Source organism: Silene latifolia, chromosome 5 (genome assembly GCF_048544455.1).
Source record: "Silene latifolia isolate original U9 population chromosome 5, ASM4854445v1, whole genome shotgun sequence".
NCBI classification, from domain to species: domain Eukaryota; kingdom Viridiplantae; phylum Streptophyta; class Magnoliopsida; order Caryophyllales; family Caryophyllaceae; genus Silene; species Silene latifolia.
Genome location: NC_133530.1, coordinates 26,128,373 through 26,145,086, shown reverse-complemented (window position 1 = coordinate 26,145,086; position 16,714 = coordinate 26,128,373). Strand labels below are relative to the sequence as shown.

At 43.1% G+C, this 16,714-nt stretch overlaps 1 protein-coding gene and 1 non-coding gene across 2 annotated transcripts; one reads left to right on the top strand and one right to left on the bottom strand.

Moving 5' to 3' along the window:
* Positions 1–8,079: 8,079 nt before the first annotated feature.
* LOC141655105 (uncharacterized) lies at positions 8,080–8,436 on the bottom strand. Its single transcript, XM_074462202.1, has one exon. It carries the CDS (start codon positions 8,434–8,436, stop codon positions 8,080–8,082), a length of 357 nt encoding a protein of 118 aa, XP_074318303.1.
* Positions 8,437–13,352: 4,916 nt separating this feature from the next.
* On the top strand, positions 13,353–13,459 carry LOC141658153 (small nucleolar RNA R71). The gene has a single exon (XR_012549055.1). It is a non-coding gene; the product is annotated as a small nucleolar RNA R71 (small nucleolar RNA).
* Positions 13,460–16,714: the final 3,255 nt, after the last annotated feature.

The following is a 16,714-nucleotide window of genomic DNA, read 5'->3' as shown; positions in this document are numbered from 1 at the left end:
CTACTTCGACATCAATTGTATGATTAAACTACGTGTTAACCGACTTAGCCTAATTCTCACATGTTAGGATTAAAACTTGGATGTTGCATTGCATGCATATAATCGATGATATATCGAGTATAGATGATATCCTACTTCGACATGTAAATCGATGATTTATCATATTTACTGTATCATTTGTATGTTTTCACATGTAATTGAGCATAAATTCCTACTTCGACATCAATTGTATGATTAAACTACGTGTTAACCGACTTAGCCTAATTCTCACATGTTAGGATTAAATCTTGGATGTTGCATTGCATGCATATAATCGATGATATATCGAGTATAGATGATATCCCTAATCATTAGTAGAGGCCGCTATCGAGGCGGGCGGGATTGGGTGTTCGATCAAAAGAGCTTCCTAATACGTACCCTCACCCCTTACTCCAGATCTCTGTGAACATCCGTGTTCATTGGCATCCACGAGAGTCATTCTAGACATAGAATGCTAAGGGTAACTATTGCTTGGTGTTCATGTCTCTACTTTGTGTCTTGACATGGCACGAGGTATTCGAACGGTTCCAATTTCCCATAAAAATTGGTGGCGACTCCAACAAAAATGAAAACGCTTGTTCTCTTCCTCCCAAGTGCCCCCGTGGGCCCCCGCTTTCCACAGTTTGGCGACTCCGCTGGGGAAAATACACTTACGTGTAGCCAAGGGTGAAACTTGAACAAGGTTAGGGAATAGTTTATACAAGACAATTGTCGGTTTTCATAACTCGGTCTTCCTAGACCGTTTCATTCGGCCTTCCTAGGCCCAACCCAACTGATAACAAGAGATTTGTCGTCTTATCCCTTTACCAAAACTATTTATAACCCAATTAAATGTAGTATTTAGTCGGGGTCGAACACGAAGACGGCGGGGGTTTCTACTAGGTCCGACTTAGAGTCAAGTTTAATCAACAATGAAAGGAGGGGTTTTGGTTTTAACTACTAGAGCAAATAAACAAACAATCTAGTGAAGATGAATTCAAATGATTAAAGGCTAGGGCTTTCGGGTTCATCTAAATGGTTTAAGGGCAAACATGATGATTTAAGGGGTTTATGATAAGAGTTTATCCTAAGATGCAAAATCAATGTCTTGATTATCCTAAAGGTGACAACTAACTCTCATTAAGTATCACACTTCTCTTGAACATACAACAAGACCACCACAAACTTTCATTCAATGGGGGAATTAAGCAATAATGAAAAAAGGGCATAAGCTTTCACTCATGCAATTAATCAAACACCTTGTGTGCATGAACAAGAAAGATAAACAATCCACCAAAGACCCAAATAATCATACAATCATGCCCATAAAAACCATATAGACTCCCCCTAAACCCTAGAAGGAAATCTACTCACTCATATTGGGGATAATTATGCTAATAAGAGGGGAAGAACAAATAACATAGAGAGAAAGCATGATGATTATTTTAGCAATTATAAGAGACAAGATAAGTGTAAACAAATGATTAACAAGCAAATAAGAGAGGAGATTATACTAAAAGACACAATCTTTAACACAAACAACTCAAAGATAGAATCTTTGGGTGGAAATAACAAGTATGAACTAAGAAAAGATGAACAAAAGTGGAAACAACAACAATCAAACAATAAGGATGCAATTTTAACAAAAACAATAAAACAAACTAGAAGGAAAAACAATATGTAAACTAATGAAAATAGGGAAAGAAACAATACCAACTCAATAGCAAAGATGAATTAGGATAGAATAATAAAGAAGGAGAAACCTTCAATCTTCTTACAACCCAAATTCTATTGCTAACTTAATTCAAGAACTTATCTAATTAGGGAATGATTAACAAAATGATTAATAAAGTTTTGAACTTGGAAAGGGAAATATTCTGAGATCTAGGGTTCTGTGTACAAGGGGTTTAAGGAGGGGGGTATATATAGTTTCCACTAGGATTAGGGTAGGATTTGAAATGGGCTTGAAAACACGAGTCTGCACTCCCGGCCGGTCTTCTGGCCGGCTGGGAGATCCCTAGAAGTTGAAATAAATTTGGGAAGTCATCAGGTATGCATGGCCGGTCAACCGGCTGCCGGTCACTGACCGGCTGGAGATACGCTTGACTTTGGATCTTGACTTCTTCGCTTGGAGGAACTCCCAGCCGGCTGGCCGGCTGCCGGTCATTTGACCGGCTGGGAGATTCCTGTAACATCCTTCAAAAACTTGTAATTCCCAGCTCATATGTTCTCCCAGCCGGCTAGCCGGCCGCCGGGCCACCGGCTGGGAATGCCCCTTGCCTTGTTTCTTTTTCAGTTGTATACGAATGCAGTCCCAGCTGGCTGGCCGGCTGCCGGCCTACCGGCTGGGGATCCTCCTCAGCATGATTTCTTTCTTCTTCCATGCAAAGCTTAGTAAACACGTCTTCCTTGCTTCTTTTCACCCATTCCCGCCTCAATTTCTGCACGGAGGCCACAATGTCATAGCAAAGGGAATTGGGACACGAAATTCGAGAAAGGAAGTACAAAACCGACTCAAATGGAGTCGGCAAGCATGAAATTAGAGGGGAAAAGGGGGCAAAAGAATCCTATATCAAACCTCCCCACACTTAAACCTTACTCGTCCTCGAGTAAGTCCAAAATCCATGTACAAGTCCCTACTATAATAGATATGGAGAGTGGGTGCACAATATAAGCATCACTCAACTAAGCTACTAACTAAACCGATTGAGTATTAGCGCACTCAACGCCCCTTCAACTCGCAATTTGACACCCATGAGGGGAGAGTGCCCTATTGCAAGGCAAGTTGGGTCTTGCTACAAAACTTTTGACACATCCAACAATTAAGCATGAATCAACATATAAGATGCATCACAAAAAGTCAAACCGCTTTCCTCATCTAAGCGGCCGTTTTACTTTAAACATTTAAAGGCTTCGGTCGGGAGATACCGTCTCATAGTCTCGGCGGGTGTCAAAGCCCTAGTGGTGGCTCAAGCAACCTTTATGCAACAACCAAATGCCTAAGAAACAAATTCAAAGGCGGGAAAGGGGGAAGCAAAGCCTAACCTTCGAGAATCATATGACACACTCAAGATTCAACCAAATTGACCCATGACTAAGGGGACCAAGATTACCGACTTCCTCACGGTTTTCACTAATCTCTCATTTTGTTTTTGGAACGGGTGATTTTTGTGCAAAAAGTAACCGAAATCACTCATCTACCCGACTCGTGAGACATGCCCGCAATCTAACATGGAATCTTCTCCTACAAGACCATTAATGAGATGCAAAAAAGGAAGATATGCATAAAAGAAACAAGGGTTGTAACGGGGCTAGGTGATGGGTCGAAACGGGATTGGTGCAAGCACCGTTATGGATCATTTGGAGTTTAAAATCAAGTAGTTGTCAAAATTCCGCTTCTTCCACTTTTATTACAACAAATGAGTAACGTCTACACCCTAACAAAAACCGGTTTCCCGAATTAATGCAAACATTGTGCAAACCCGACTCTCTTTGGAAAAATACAAAAATCGTCACCTTATTGCAACCAATGAGTAACGTCTACACCCTAACAAGAAATTGGCTTGCCAAAATCAAGCAAAAAATGTGTAAACCCGACTCACTTAGGAAAAACATCAAGTCCCCTTTTATTCTTGCAACGCCTTTTTCTACTCCATTGATGAAGGAGTGTTGCTTGGCTTTTTCTCATCAAACAAAGTAATTGTGCAAATTTTTTTCTTTTTCATTACATTTTTCTCCTTTTCTATTTTCTTTTTCTTTTCTTTTTCAAAACCTCTTTATTCAAAGCAAACCAAACTAAACCATCATTCCAACTCAAGTGGATTGTGCACATCCACTAAACCAAGATTCAAATCCCCTTGCTTCATACTACCAAAACTCATAGACAACTTTCTTGATCAAGGTCGGTTGTTTTTGGGTTGTAGTTAGTATCGTAGGTATCAAATGAAAGGTCAAGGCTCAAAAGGGGTAAACAAAATCGGTCCTAGTCTAAAGGGTCGAAAAATTAGGCTTATTTGGCAATGTGAGGCTTAAAAATTGAAATGCAACTTGTTGTTTCAAAATATGCATATAAATGAACATCTCATGGTCTAAAAAGGAAAGGACGCCATGCTTGTGCGTCGTGATGTAACATGCCACGCAAGGAGCCTACTCGCACCTAAAGGGGGACCGGGTATGGATGTACCGATCCCAAGGAGGCTCTATCCTCACCTTTGAGTAGCTATGTCGAAATCTAGGCCTAGTCTACGGTCTTGGTCTCACAAGGTGGTCAAAACTTCCCGGTCTAGCCTCATTTCCCGGGTATTTGCATGCAAACACCCTAACAAGGAGGTCACAAGGTGCAAGCCACCAAGAGGGGAAAGACACGACCTAGACAATATCATCATAGAGGGTATCATACTCCCTTCCTAGACCAAATTTTGTTCAAAAGTTTATGTACAAACTCAATGCAACAAGAAGGTAACACAACATATATATACAAGAGAAACAAATGCATGCGAGAAATGGGAACGAACATAAGGTAAACATGCAACAATTATCTAAACCTAGCAGCACGTAAGCACACACACCAAGTTCCAAAATGGAACATCCTCATCAACATAGCCCATCCTCCTCCATATATCCAACAATATAAAGGAAAAGAATAGTAAAGGAGAAAGAGATAGGAAATATTCAACCAAGCGGTCTTCTAGTCTCCTAATGCCTCAAATGTCCCGTATGTGCCTGTGCCACTTGTTAGACCAACATATATATACAATGCAATATTTTTGTAATTTTTGAAATTTTTCAATTTTTAGGCATTTTTTTGAATTTTTATCAAATTTTAAAGGTATATACAAATATAAACAAATATTCACAAAGTGGATATTTCCCTCCCCACACTTAAACATTACTCGTCCCCGAGTAAGTCTCCAAGGGAACAAGTCTAGGGAGAGAATAGGTAAAAGAAAGGAACACATTTTTGTAATTTTGAAATTTAAGAAAATAAAAATAACATATTTTTGGTATTTTTGTTTTTGGAAATTAAAATGCATGTTTTTGGTTGTTTTTTTTTTTTTTTTTTTTTTTTTAGGCCCTCCCCACACTTATTCATTTACATGGGAGGGCAAGTTGGAGAAATAAAAGAACTTAATTTTGGGTTTTTGAATATTTGAAAAGAAATAACATGTTTTTGTTGATTTTTCAAATTTTTTTGTGATTTTCAAATAATTATGCAATGCATGATCTAACCTATATGCAATATTGAAATACGATGCAAGCTACACTATATGAATGCAATAACTAAATGTGACAATATATTACAAATTTGAAATCTAATGCAAACCTATATGAATGCAACTAAATGAATTACCAACTAAATGCAAGCGAATAATTTAAATATGAATGAGAGAATTTGGATTAAGGGAAGAGGCATACTCGTCATTTTGGATTGAAAGGGATGGAGTGGAGCCCTCATTACTAGGCTCTACTCATAATCTTCATCACCATCACCGTCGCCATCTCCATCATCATCACCGTCTCCATCATCATGACTCGCCCCGAACTCGGACCCTCGAATGACATCGTCCGTGTTCAAAAGGGCATCCGAGCCAAAGTCACTCATCCCCGAGCTCATGCCGACGAACATCCCCGTATTCCCTCCGGCACCACTAGAACCTCCCTCATTGAAGATGGAAGGGGCACTCCCGAACCACCTCGTGTCTTGGCCCTCCCCTTGAGTGGAAGGCGGGGTGGGGAAGACTGGGGCACTAAAATAGTCGGGCTGCAAATTAATGTCGCCGTAAACAATCCTCCCGTCATCCGGATGTCCGCCATCCGGGAATAAATAGTAAGAAGGGTGGAGGCCGGAGGGATGCTTGTATTGGTGCCTCATCATGTCATCATAAACCGGAAATTGACCAAGGGAATGGTCGTAGTAAATCCGGTCAAGTCTCTGCTGAAGCCCAAGCCGCTCACTTGCGGCGTTTGCCATAGTAATCTTCATATCCTCCATGAAGGAAATGAGGTCGGCGTGGAGAGGGGGTGGTTGTTGCGATTGTTGACTAGAGGACCCCTCCCCTTGTTGGAAGGGCCCGGCAACGAAAGGAGTGGAGGGTGTAGCATACCGCAAGGCAGACCTCGCGGGAATGATAGGTCTGCCACGAATATACCAAAGATTTGGGTTTATTTGTTGGGGAATTGAGGGGTCTTGAACGTTTTCAATTTCAAGCAAATAGTGCTCCGAGTTAGGCACTACTTTCATCTTGTCGGGGTTAGGAAGAGGGATAGAGTTTCGGTCAACTCCGTCTACCCGAATTTGCCAATAGTCAAGGCCATCATCCGGGTTGGTCTTCAACCAATTGAGGTTGTGGTGGATATAATTCTTTAACAACATCGTATCACCAATCATATACCGCATACCACTCAAGTTGACTCTCCTATTGAGCCTCTTTATCAAATGGGTGATGAGTCCACCCACAACAATTGTCGTCGAAGAAGCCGGAGAGTTGCTAAGTCTTTGCAAAGTAAGGGCCAAGTGGTGGGCAATGTCAATTTTGAAGGTAGTGGGGTTGGAACGAAGATAAGAGCCGAGAATTTCTAATTCCTCGTTTCGGAAATTGTGATTTTCCTCACGGCCAAAAACAGTCCACCCCATAAACCGATGCCAAACCCGAATAGCCGCATTATGGACAGTGTTAGCGGCTCTCTTGAAACCCGGAACATCATCTAAACCCGTAATGGCCTTCCATAAGGCCCCATGGTCAAAAATCTCGGGTGCCTTGTGTGGAGGGCTTGTGTCAAGCCCAAAATGGGAAGCAAAGGTCGGGAGGGTCAAGGAGTAGTCCTTGTTCATCAATCGTAAATGCAAAAAGGCTACCTTTTGAGATTGGCGATGCTTGTCAAGACGAAGGGAGCTCAAAAACTCCCAAGTGAGACGGGCATAGCTAGGTTTTCTCATGTATCCCGTACATCAATTTCATTCCTACCCCATCAAATAAGTCAAGAGTAACTTGGTCTAGCCCTAGCTCCCGCATGGATTGTCTATCAATAAATCGGGTTGGGGCAATGGGGCGTTTTTTGAATAAAACAAATTTACCTTTCATGGTGATTGAAGTGAATTGGACGTCCGGGAAGTCGGGATCGGTGCTCATGTCGGTTGCCGCCGCCGCCATCGCCTCCGCTTGTTGGAGTGCCAAATCTCCCTTCTCACTCTTTTCTTTGGGGCCATTTTTGTGGTTTTGATGGAGGGAAAGGGTTGGGAAGGAGGTTGAGGGTGTTTGTTGGTGGAGGCGAGGTGGTAGGGAGTGGTGGGAGGTGGTGGGAGGGGTTGTTGGTGAGGTTGGGGAAAAGGGTTAGGGTTTAGAGGGAGAGTAGAGTGAGGGAGAGTAGCGGGAAAAAATGAAAGGAATTGGGTGTTTTTTCGTGTAAATTAAAGCGTCAGAGTGTTCCCAGCCGGTCAGAAGACCGGCCGCCGGTCACCCGGCTGGGACAACAGGCCAAGTTGAGATTTTCTTAGAAATTTACAGAGAACTCCCAGCCGGTCAGAAGACCGGCCGCCGGTCACCCGGCTGGGAGGACACCTATACAACAAATCCTTCATTTATGCATTCCCAGCCGGTGGACCGGCTGCCGGCCTGCCGGCTGGGACTTCCCTTCTGAGTCAATTCAACATAATTCCCATATGAGCGTGCTCCCAGCCGGTGGACCGGCTGCCGGCCTGCTGGCTGGGACAACATATCCTTCAAAATGTCAAAATTTAATTGAAGTTACAGGAACCGGCTGGGAATACGTTCCAACACACTTTCTCCAATACGCCCCTATTCCATATCCCTTCACCTATTGGCCTCGACTTCCGTGTTTTTAACTTTCAAAGCCGACTCATGACATCGGATAAAGGCCAATAGTTGGTAAAACGTTTGTTCATCATACAAAATCCCCAAATGCTTCGACAATTGTAGCCGACATCAATCAAAATGACAAGTATCATCCGTCCAAAATTCCTCATTTTCTACCTAGAATGCATGCTATATACAAATGGTGGTTCTTGAGGAACTCCACCAAACCGAGTTTCTTTCAAGAGTTTCAATTTGTCCTCTCCTCGGGGAGGGGTTCCCCGAGGTAGAGCACTTCAATGGGACCTTTGTTATCACCGTCATAGTAGCGCTTGATTCTTTGACCATTGACCTTAAACGTTCCTCCTTCTTCACTCCAAAGCTCGAAAGCACCATAAGGAAATATTTTCATCACTTTAAAGGGTCCCGACCATCTTGATTTGAGCTTGCCCGGAAACACCTTGATCTTGGAGTTAAAAAGGAGGACAAGGTCCCCAACACTTATCTCTTTCTTCATGATTTTCCCATCATGCCATTTTTTCGTTTGGTCCTTGTAAATTTTAGAGCTCTCATAAGCCTCCAATATCAATTCCTCAAGCTCATTCATTTGGAGAAAACGTACTTCTCCGGCGGCATCAAAATCAAAATTCATTTCTTTAAGAGCCCATCAAGCTTTGTGCTCCAACTCTACCGGCAAATGGCAAGCTTTCCCGTACACAAGCTTATACGGGGTGGTGCCAAGGGGTGTCTTGAAGGCGGTTCTCAATGCCCATAAGACATCCGGGAGCTTTTGGGACCAATCTTTCCGGCTCTTGTTGGTGACTTTCTCCAAGATGGTTTTAATTTGGCGGTTAGAAACCTCCACTTGCCCACTAGTTTGAGGGTGTAAGCAAGGGCGGTTTTATGCCGCACTCCATGTGATTCAAGTAGAGCTTTGAAAGTACTTTTGCGAAAATGAGATCCGCCATCACTTATGACTACTCTTGGTGTTCTGAACCTTGGGAAAATTGTGCCTTTGAAAAGCTTCATCACAACCTTGCTATCATTGGTGGGGGCGGCAACCGCTTCAATCCATTTGGATACATAATCCACCGCAACCAAGATGTATTCATTTCCACAAGAGTTGGGAAAGGGTCCCATGAAGTCAATGCCCCAACAATCGAAAAGCTCAATCTCCAATATATTAGTCAAGGGCATTTCACTTCTCTTCCCAATGTTCCCAACCCTTTGGCAAGCATCACAAGATTTAACCAAGTAGTGGATGTCTTTGAACATGGAGGGCCAATAAAACCCACCTTGGAGGATCTTGGCAATTGTTCTAGAGGTGGCCAAGTGTCCCCCATAGGCGGAATTGTGAACCCGGTCGACAATCTCCAAGCCCTCCTCTCTTGAAACACATCTCCGGAACATTCCATCCCCACACTTGCGGAACAAATGTGGGTCATTCCAAAAGTATCTCCTAGCATCATTTCTTAACTTCCGCCTTTCTCTTTGTTCCATTTCATCCGGCAGGAAACCACTTACAATGTAGTTTGCAAGATCCGCAAACCAAGGGGTCTTGACGGTAACTTCCATGAGTCCATCATCCCGCAACCACTCATTGATGGGTCCACTCTTGTCTTGTATCCCATGGTCTTCAACGGTCAATCTAGATAAGTGGTCGGCTACAACGTTTTCCGACCCGGCCTTATCCTTAATCTCTAAATCAAATTCTTAGAGAAGTAGGACCCATCTCAAGAGTCGGGGCTTTGCATCTTTCTTCACCATCAATTGTCTCAAGGCGGTGTGATCGGAGTAAACCACCACCTTAGACCCAACAAGGTATTGTCGAAATTTCTCCACGGCATGAACAATTACCAACATTTCCTTTTCGGTCGTAGCATATCCACATTGTGTTTGGTCGAGAGTCTTGCTTGTGTAATAAATCACATGATGCTTCTTATCCACAACTTGTCCAAGTACCGCACCAACCGCGAAGTCCGAAGCATCACACATTATCTCAAAAGGAAGGTTCCAATCCGGGACCGGATTATTGGTGCCGTGACCAATGCTCTCTTCAACCTATTAAAAGCTTCAAGACAAGAATCATCAAACACAAAGGGGGAATCCTTAAGGAGTAATGAGGTTAGGGGCTTTGCTATTTTTGAGAAATCCTTGATAAAACGCCGATAAAACCCGGCATGGCCTAAAAAACTTCTCACTCCCTTAACATTGGAAGGGGGTGACAAGTTCTCTATGACCGCAACTTTGGCCCCATCGACCTCAATACCCCTACTTGAAACGATGTGACCGAGGACAACCCCTTCCTCCACCATGAAATGGCACTTTTCCCAATTAAGGACGAGGTTATGCTCCTCACACCGTTTCAACACACAAGCCAAGTTCTCAAGACCAAGCTCAAACGAGTCTCCATGGACACTAAAGTTGTCCATGAAGACTTCCATGCTTTTTTCAAGGAAATCGGAAAATATTGCCATCATGCACCTTTAGAAGGTGCCGGGCGCATTACAAAGCCCGAATGGAATCCTACGGTAGGCATAGACTCCTATTGGGCAAGTGAAGGTCGTCTTCTCTTGGTCATCCGGGTGGATGGGAATTTGGAAAAACCCGGAATAACCGTCTAAGAATCAATAGTATGCATGGCCCGCGAGCCTTTCTAGCATTTGGTCAATGAAGGGAATTGGGAAGTGGTCTTTGAGGGTGGCGGCATTGAGCTTGCGGTAGTCAATACACATGCGCCACCCGGTCACGGGTCTAGTAGGTAGGGTGGTGCCATCCTCTTGTTCAACCATTTGTATCCTCCCCTTCTTTGGTACCACGTGGACCGGACTAACCCATTTGCTATCGGTAATTTGGTATATAATACCGGCCTCTAGGAGTTTCAACACTTCATTTTTCACCACCTCGGCCATCTTTGGGTTAATCCGCCTAAGACCGTCAACCTTGGGTTGACTCCCCTCTTCCAAAACTATTCTATGCATGCACAAACTCAGACTTAAGCCCTTGATGTCATCAATGCTATACCCAAGTGCCCCTCTATGAGTTTTCAAAATTTCCAAAAGCTTCTTTTCTTGGGACTCACTTAGGTTAGCGTTAACGATCACCGGGTAGGCCTCTCCCTCATCAAGGAAAGCATACTTGAGTGAGGGAGGCAAGGGTTTGAGTTGTACCTTTGGAAGGAGAAAGCCCTCCACTCTCTTCAATAGTTCCTCGTCAACTTCATGATCCTCTTTCATTGCCTCATCATGCAAAGAGATTTGAAAAACCTCTTCCATCTCCGCTTCTTCACGGGCTACTTCGTGCACTACTTCATCAATTACCTCAATTGTGCTCAACCTTTCTACTCTTGGACCTTTCATCAAATTTGGGAGGTTAAACTCGACATTGTTGCCCTCAATTTGAAAGGTTAGCCGCCCATTCTTCACATCAATGAGAACTCCCCCGGTAGCCAAGAACGGCCTACCGAGGATGATGGGAGTGTGGCAATCCTCCGGAATATCGAGGACAACAAAATCGGCGGGAATTAAAAGCTTTCCAACTTTGACGGGTACGTCTTCAAGCACCCCCATAGGGTGCTTGACGGACCTATCCGCCAATTGGAGAGTCATTTAGGTGGGAGCAAGGTTTTGAATGCCGATTCTCTTAGCAACCTTCAAAGGAATAACACTTACACTTGCTCCCAAATCACAAAGAGCTCTAGATATGGGCACACCACCTACTACACATGGGATTGAAAAGCTCCCCGGGTCACCAAGCTTAGTGGGCATTTTATTAAGGATATGAGCACTACATGCCTCTTCCATAGCCACTATTTCTTGGCCACCCAAGACTCTTTTCTTTGTCAAAATATCTTTTAAAAATTTTGAGTAGGTTGGCATGTTTATTATCACCTCCGTAAAGGGTAAGGTAACCTCAAGTTTCTCAAGCATGTCACAAAACTTGGCATACTTAAGGTTTTCCCTACTCTTTATGGCTCTTGAAGGGTAAGGAATTTTAGGAACAAGTTGGGAATTTGAAGATACCTTAGGAGGAGCCGAATTTCTTGTTACCTTTTTAGATTGTTGCAAGGGTACCTCTTCAATAGCTTCCTCCTCATAAGAGAGGTCTTTAACATACCCATCAACATCCTTGCCCTCTTGAATTACCTTTCTAGACAAATCTTCACACGCTTTCTTCCCGTTCTTGTCTTCTCTAGCCTTACCCAATTGTTCAACGGGTGAGCTTTCCTCTTCATCATTTACTTCCAACTCATCCCTCATCGGATCTTCATCCATTTCTACCACAAGGTCCTTGTAGGGGTCCTCAAGCTCTACACCACTCCTTAGCACTACCGCATGAGCATGGTGGCTATTTGAGGAATCTTTGGAGCTTTGTCCTTGAGCCAACAAACCACCGGGCGGCCGTTGAGGGTTAGCCATAGCATGAGAAGCCATCCTAGATTCCATTTCCCTCATGTCCTTAAGGAAGGTAGCCCTCAAATTTGCTTGTTCTTGTTGAGTAGCTTTAGCAAAATTAGCTATCTCTTGGCTATGTTGAAGTTGCATGTTCTTTATCATCTTCAAAAGCTCAACTTGAGAGAGCTCACCTTGGGGTTCTTGATGAGGTTGGTTGGCTATGGGTAAAGGGAACCCATAGTCATACCGAGCATTGGGACCTTGGTTGTTGTTTTGCCCCACTTGAAAGTTAGCTCTAGGACCGTGTTTGTTGAAGTTTGATCCTTGACCTTGTTCTTGAAACCCTTGAACATACCCTTGCCTGAACCCTTAGTTTGCTTGGTTCACTTGATTCCCTTGGTAAAACCCTTGATTTCCACCAAAATCTTGGTATCCTTGTGCTTGGTTCCCATAATTTTGGTTTTGGTTCCTGGGATTAGGTCTTGGGTTGGGGAATATTCCCCTTTGTTGAGCAAACCCGGGGGGGTTGGTTGGGGCTTGTGGTTGAAGGTGTTGTGGGTTTTGAACATTGGTGCTTTTGTAGCTAAAGTTAGGGTGGTTCCTCAAACCGGGGTGGTAGAAATTGGTATTTGGATTGTAGACGTTCGGGTTGTTGTAAGGTGGTCTTGTGGGTCTTGAATTGTTGTTAAAACCTTGAAAGGCGTTAACCTCTTGAACATTCTCGTCATAGACCCCATTGTAATTGTTGCCACACAAGTCATAAGTATGACCACTTCCTCCACAAAGTTCACAACTCGCGACTTGAGCCACTTCTTCCATGGGTGCCCCATATGAGGTTGCGGCTTGATTCACTTGATTTCTTGAAAACTTCTCAAATTGTTTTGTGAGTAAGTCGAGCTTGGCATTTGTCTCGGAGTTGGAGGCGTTTTCCTTAGGAAACTTCCCATTCCTTCTTAGCATGTTTCCTCTAGAACCATAGTTTGCCTCCGAGTCTACCATTTTCTTGATCAATGTCGTGCCCTCTTCATCATTCAAGTGATCAAATCCTCCCCCCGCGGAGGCATTTACCATCTCTTTAGTCCTTGGTAGCAAAGTTTGGAAGAAAGTTTGAGTGATGTACCATTCCGGTATTCCATGGTGGGGGCAACTTGCTATCAAGTCTTGATAACGGTCCCAAGCTTCACCCAAGGACTCCCCATCCTCTTGTTGGAACGTATGGATCTCATTACGGAGCATCGCGGTCTTGGAGGAAGGGTAATACTTGGCCATGAATGCTTTAGCCAAAGCATACCAAGTAGTGAAAGTATCCGGTGGGTGGATGTTCAAACATCGGTCCGCTTTGCCCGTCAATGAAAACGAGAACAACATCATTCTCAAGGTGTCTTCGGACACCCCATTCTTCTTCATCATTGAAACTTTCCTCTTAAACTTCCGGAGATGAGCATGGGCATCCTCTTCAATATGACCCCCGAACAAGTCCTTCTCAATTAACCCGACTTGGGCGGGATGCATTTCAAAGTTGTTTGGGGCCAAGGTGCCAAAATTGATAGGGTTACATGAATCATTATGGTTAGGCCGGTTATGATCTCTAAGAGCCATTTGTGGTGGTGGATTTGGTACTTGATGTGGTGGTGTTTGGGGTGGGCTATTATAATTAGGGAAGTTATGAAAGGGGTTTTCTAGTAAAGTCTCAATTGTGAGGTTTGGTTGAAGTGTGGTTGTGGTATCAATATTTTGTGGGATGTGTGAATTTTGTTGGTCTAAGTTTGCTTGAGGGGAACTATTCCTAACTCTCTCAAGGGTCCTTGTCCTCAAGGTTCTAAAAAGCCTTTCGGGGTCGGAGTTGAAGAGAAGAGCTTGGTGGTTCCTTCTAGGCATGCACTTGACAAATCGTTAGTCTCCTAGTGTTTTTACACACTAGGGGAAGGCAAGAAATCACACACTCTACAAAGAACACACAACTACTAAAACAAACTAACAATTGAGATAAGACTAAAGCAAAGACTCTAATAAAAAACTAAGCATAACCTATCGCCATCCCCGGCAACGGCGCCATTTGATAACAAGAGATTTGTCGTCTTATCCCTTTACCAAAACTATTTATAACCCGATTAAATGTAGTATTTAGTCGGGGTCGAACACGAAGAGGCGTGGGGGGGGTTTCTACTAGGTCCGACTTAGAGTCAAGTTTAATCAACAATGAAAGGAGGGGTTTTGGTTTTAACTACTAGAGCAAATAAACAAACAATCTAGTGAAGATGAATTCAAATGATTAAAGGCTAGGGCTTTCGGGTTCATCTAAATGGTTTAAGGGCAAACATGATGATTTAAGGGGTTTATGGTAAGAGTTTATCCTAAGATGCAAAATCAATGTCTTGATTATCCTAAAGGTGACAACTAACTCTCATTAAGTATCACACTTCTCTTGAACATACAACAAGACCACCACAAACTTTCATTCAATGGGGGAATTAAGCAATAATGAAAAAAGGGCATAAGCTTTCACTCATGCAATTAATCAAACACCTTGTGTGCATGAACATGAAAGATAAACAATCCACCAAAGACCCAAATAATCATACAATCATGCCCATAAAAACCATATAGACTCCCCCTAAACCCTAGAAGGAAATCTACTCACTCATATTGGGGATAATTATGCTAATAAGAGGGGAAGAACAAATAACATAGAGAGAAAGCATGATGATTATTGTAGCAATTATAAGAGACAAGATAAGTGTAAACAAATGATTAACAAGCAAATAAGAGAGGAGATTATACTAAAAGACACAATCTTTAACACAAACAACTCAAAGATAGAATCTTTGGGTGGAAATAACAAGTATGAACTAAGAAAAGATGAACAAAAGTGGAAAAAACAACAATCAAACAACAAGGATGCAATTTTAACAAAAACAATAAAACAAACTAGAAGGAAAAACAATATGTAAACTAATGAAAATAGGGAAATAAACAATACCAACTCAATAGCAAAGATGAATTAGGATAGAATAATAAAGAAGGAGAAACCTTCAATCTTCTTATAACCCAAATTCTATTGCTAACTTAATTCAAGAACTTATCTAATTAGGGAATGATTAACAAAATTATTAATAAAGTTTTGAACTTGGAAAGGGAAATATTCTGAGATCTAGGTTCTGTGTACAAGGGGTTTAAGGAGGGGGGTATATATAGTTTCCACTAGGATTAGGGTAGGATTTGAAATGGGCTTAAAAACACGAGTCTGCACTCCCGGCCGGTCAACCGGCTGCCGGTCTTCTGGCCGGCTGGGAGATCCCTGGAAGTTGAAATAAATTTGGGAAGTCATCAGGTAAGCATGGCCGGTCAACCGGCTGCCGGTCACTGACCGGCTGGGGATACGCTTGACTTTGGATCTTGACTTCTTCGCTTGGAGGAACTCCCAGCCGGCTGGCCGGCTGCCGGTCATTTGACCGGCTGGGAGATTCCTGTAACATCCTTCAAAAACTTGTAATTCCCAGCTCATATGTTCTCCCAACCGGCTACCCGGCCGCCGGGCCACCGGCTGGGAATGCCCCTTGCCTTGTTTCTTCTTCAGTTGTATACGAATGCAGTCCCAGCCGGCCTACCGGCTGCCGGCCTACCGGCTGGGGATCCTCCTCAGCATGATTTCTTTCTTCTTCCATGCAAAGCTTAGTAAACACGTCTTCCTTGCTTCTTTTCACCCATTCCCGCCTCAATTTCTGCACGGAGGCCACAATGTCATAGCAAAGGGAATTGGGACACGAAATTCGAGAAAGGAAGTACAAAAGCGACTCAAATGGAGTCGGCAAGCATGAAATTAGAGGGGAAAAGGGGGCAAAAGAATCCTATATCACCAACCCATTCGGCCAATTGTCCCGTCTAGACGGTCCTAATTCTTATTTGGGCCTAAGGATGGATAGCGATTGACGTCATCCATACCACTATGCTTACTCTTGTTTGTATCAAGGGCCTTCACTACTTGAGGAAATGGACTAGGAATCGGCCTTACTCTTGTTTGGTACGAGCCTCTCCACAGACTTCGAGTTTGATGGTTCGGTATGGCAAGCCACCCTTTAAACCAAAACCCTTTTAAATGCACTTAGCATCCCGTTATAATGCTTGTATAAATGTTTATACCTTACGTGATCACCATTTCGAAAAAGGCCATTGGATTAGTGTAAAACCCAGTCGAAAATCTGTCCATTTGTCGAGTCAAAATTCGGGCCATAAGCCCATTTCAAAACCTCACTTCGAGTCCACTCCTACAGCTACACTATAGTTGACTAGAATACACATTTTTCAAAATTTTGTCCTTTCTTCAAAGCTCACTCAACACAAGTGGCACACACCCACTTCACGAGTCAAAACATTTCTTTTTTTAGCAAGTGTGTTAGAATGGTCGATCATGTTTTGATTCGTCATCGACCTCTTATCCAGTTTTCAAGATGCCTGGAACCAGCGAAACAAACCTCCACCAACTTCAAGATG

Excerpts from the sequence above, each read along its gene's own strand:
- LOC141655105 (XM_074462202.1), bottom strand. The coding sequence starts at position 8,436 with ATGAATGAGCTTGAGGAATTGATATTGGAGGCTTATGAGAGCTCTAAA.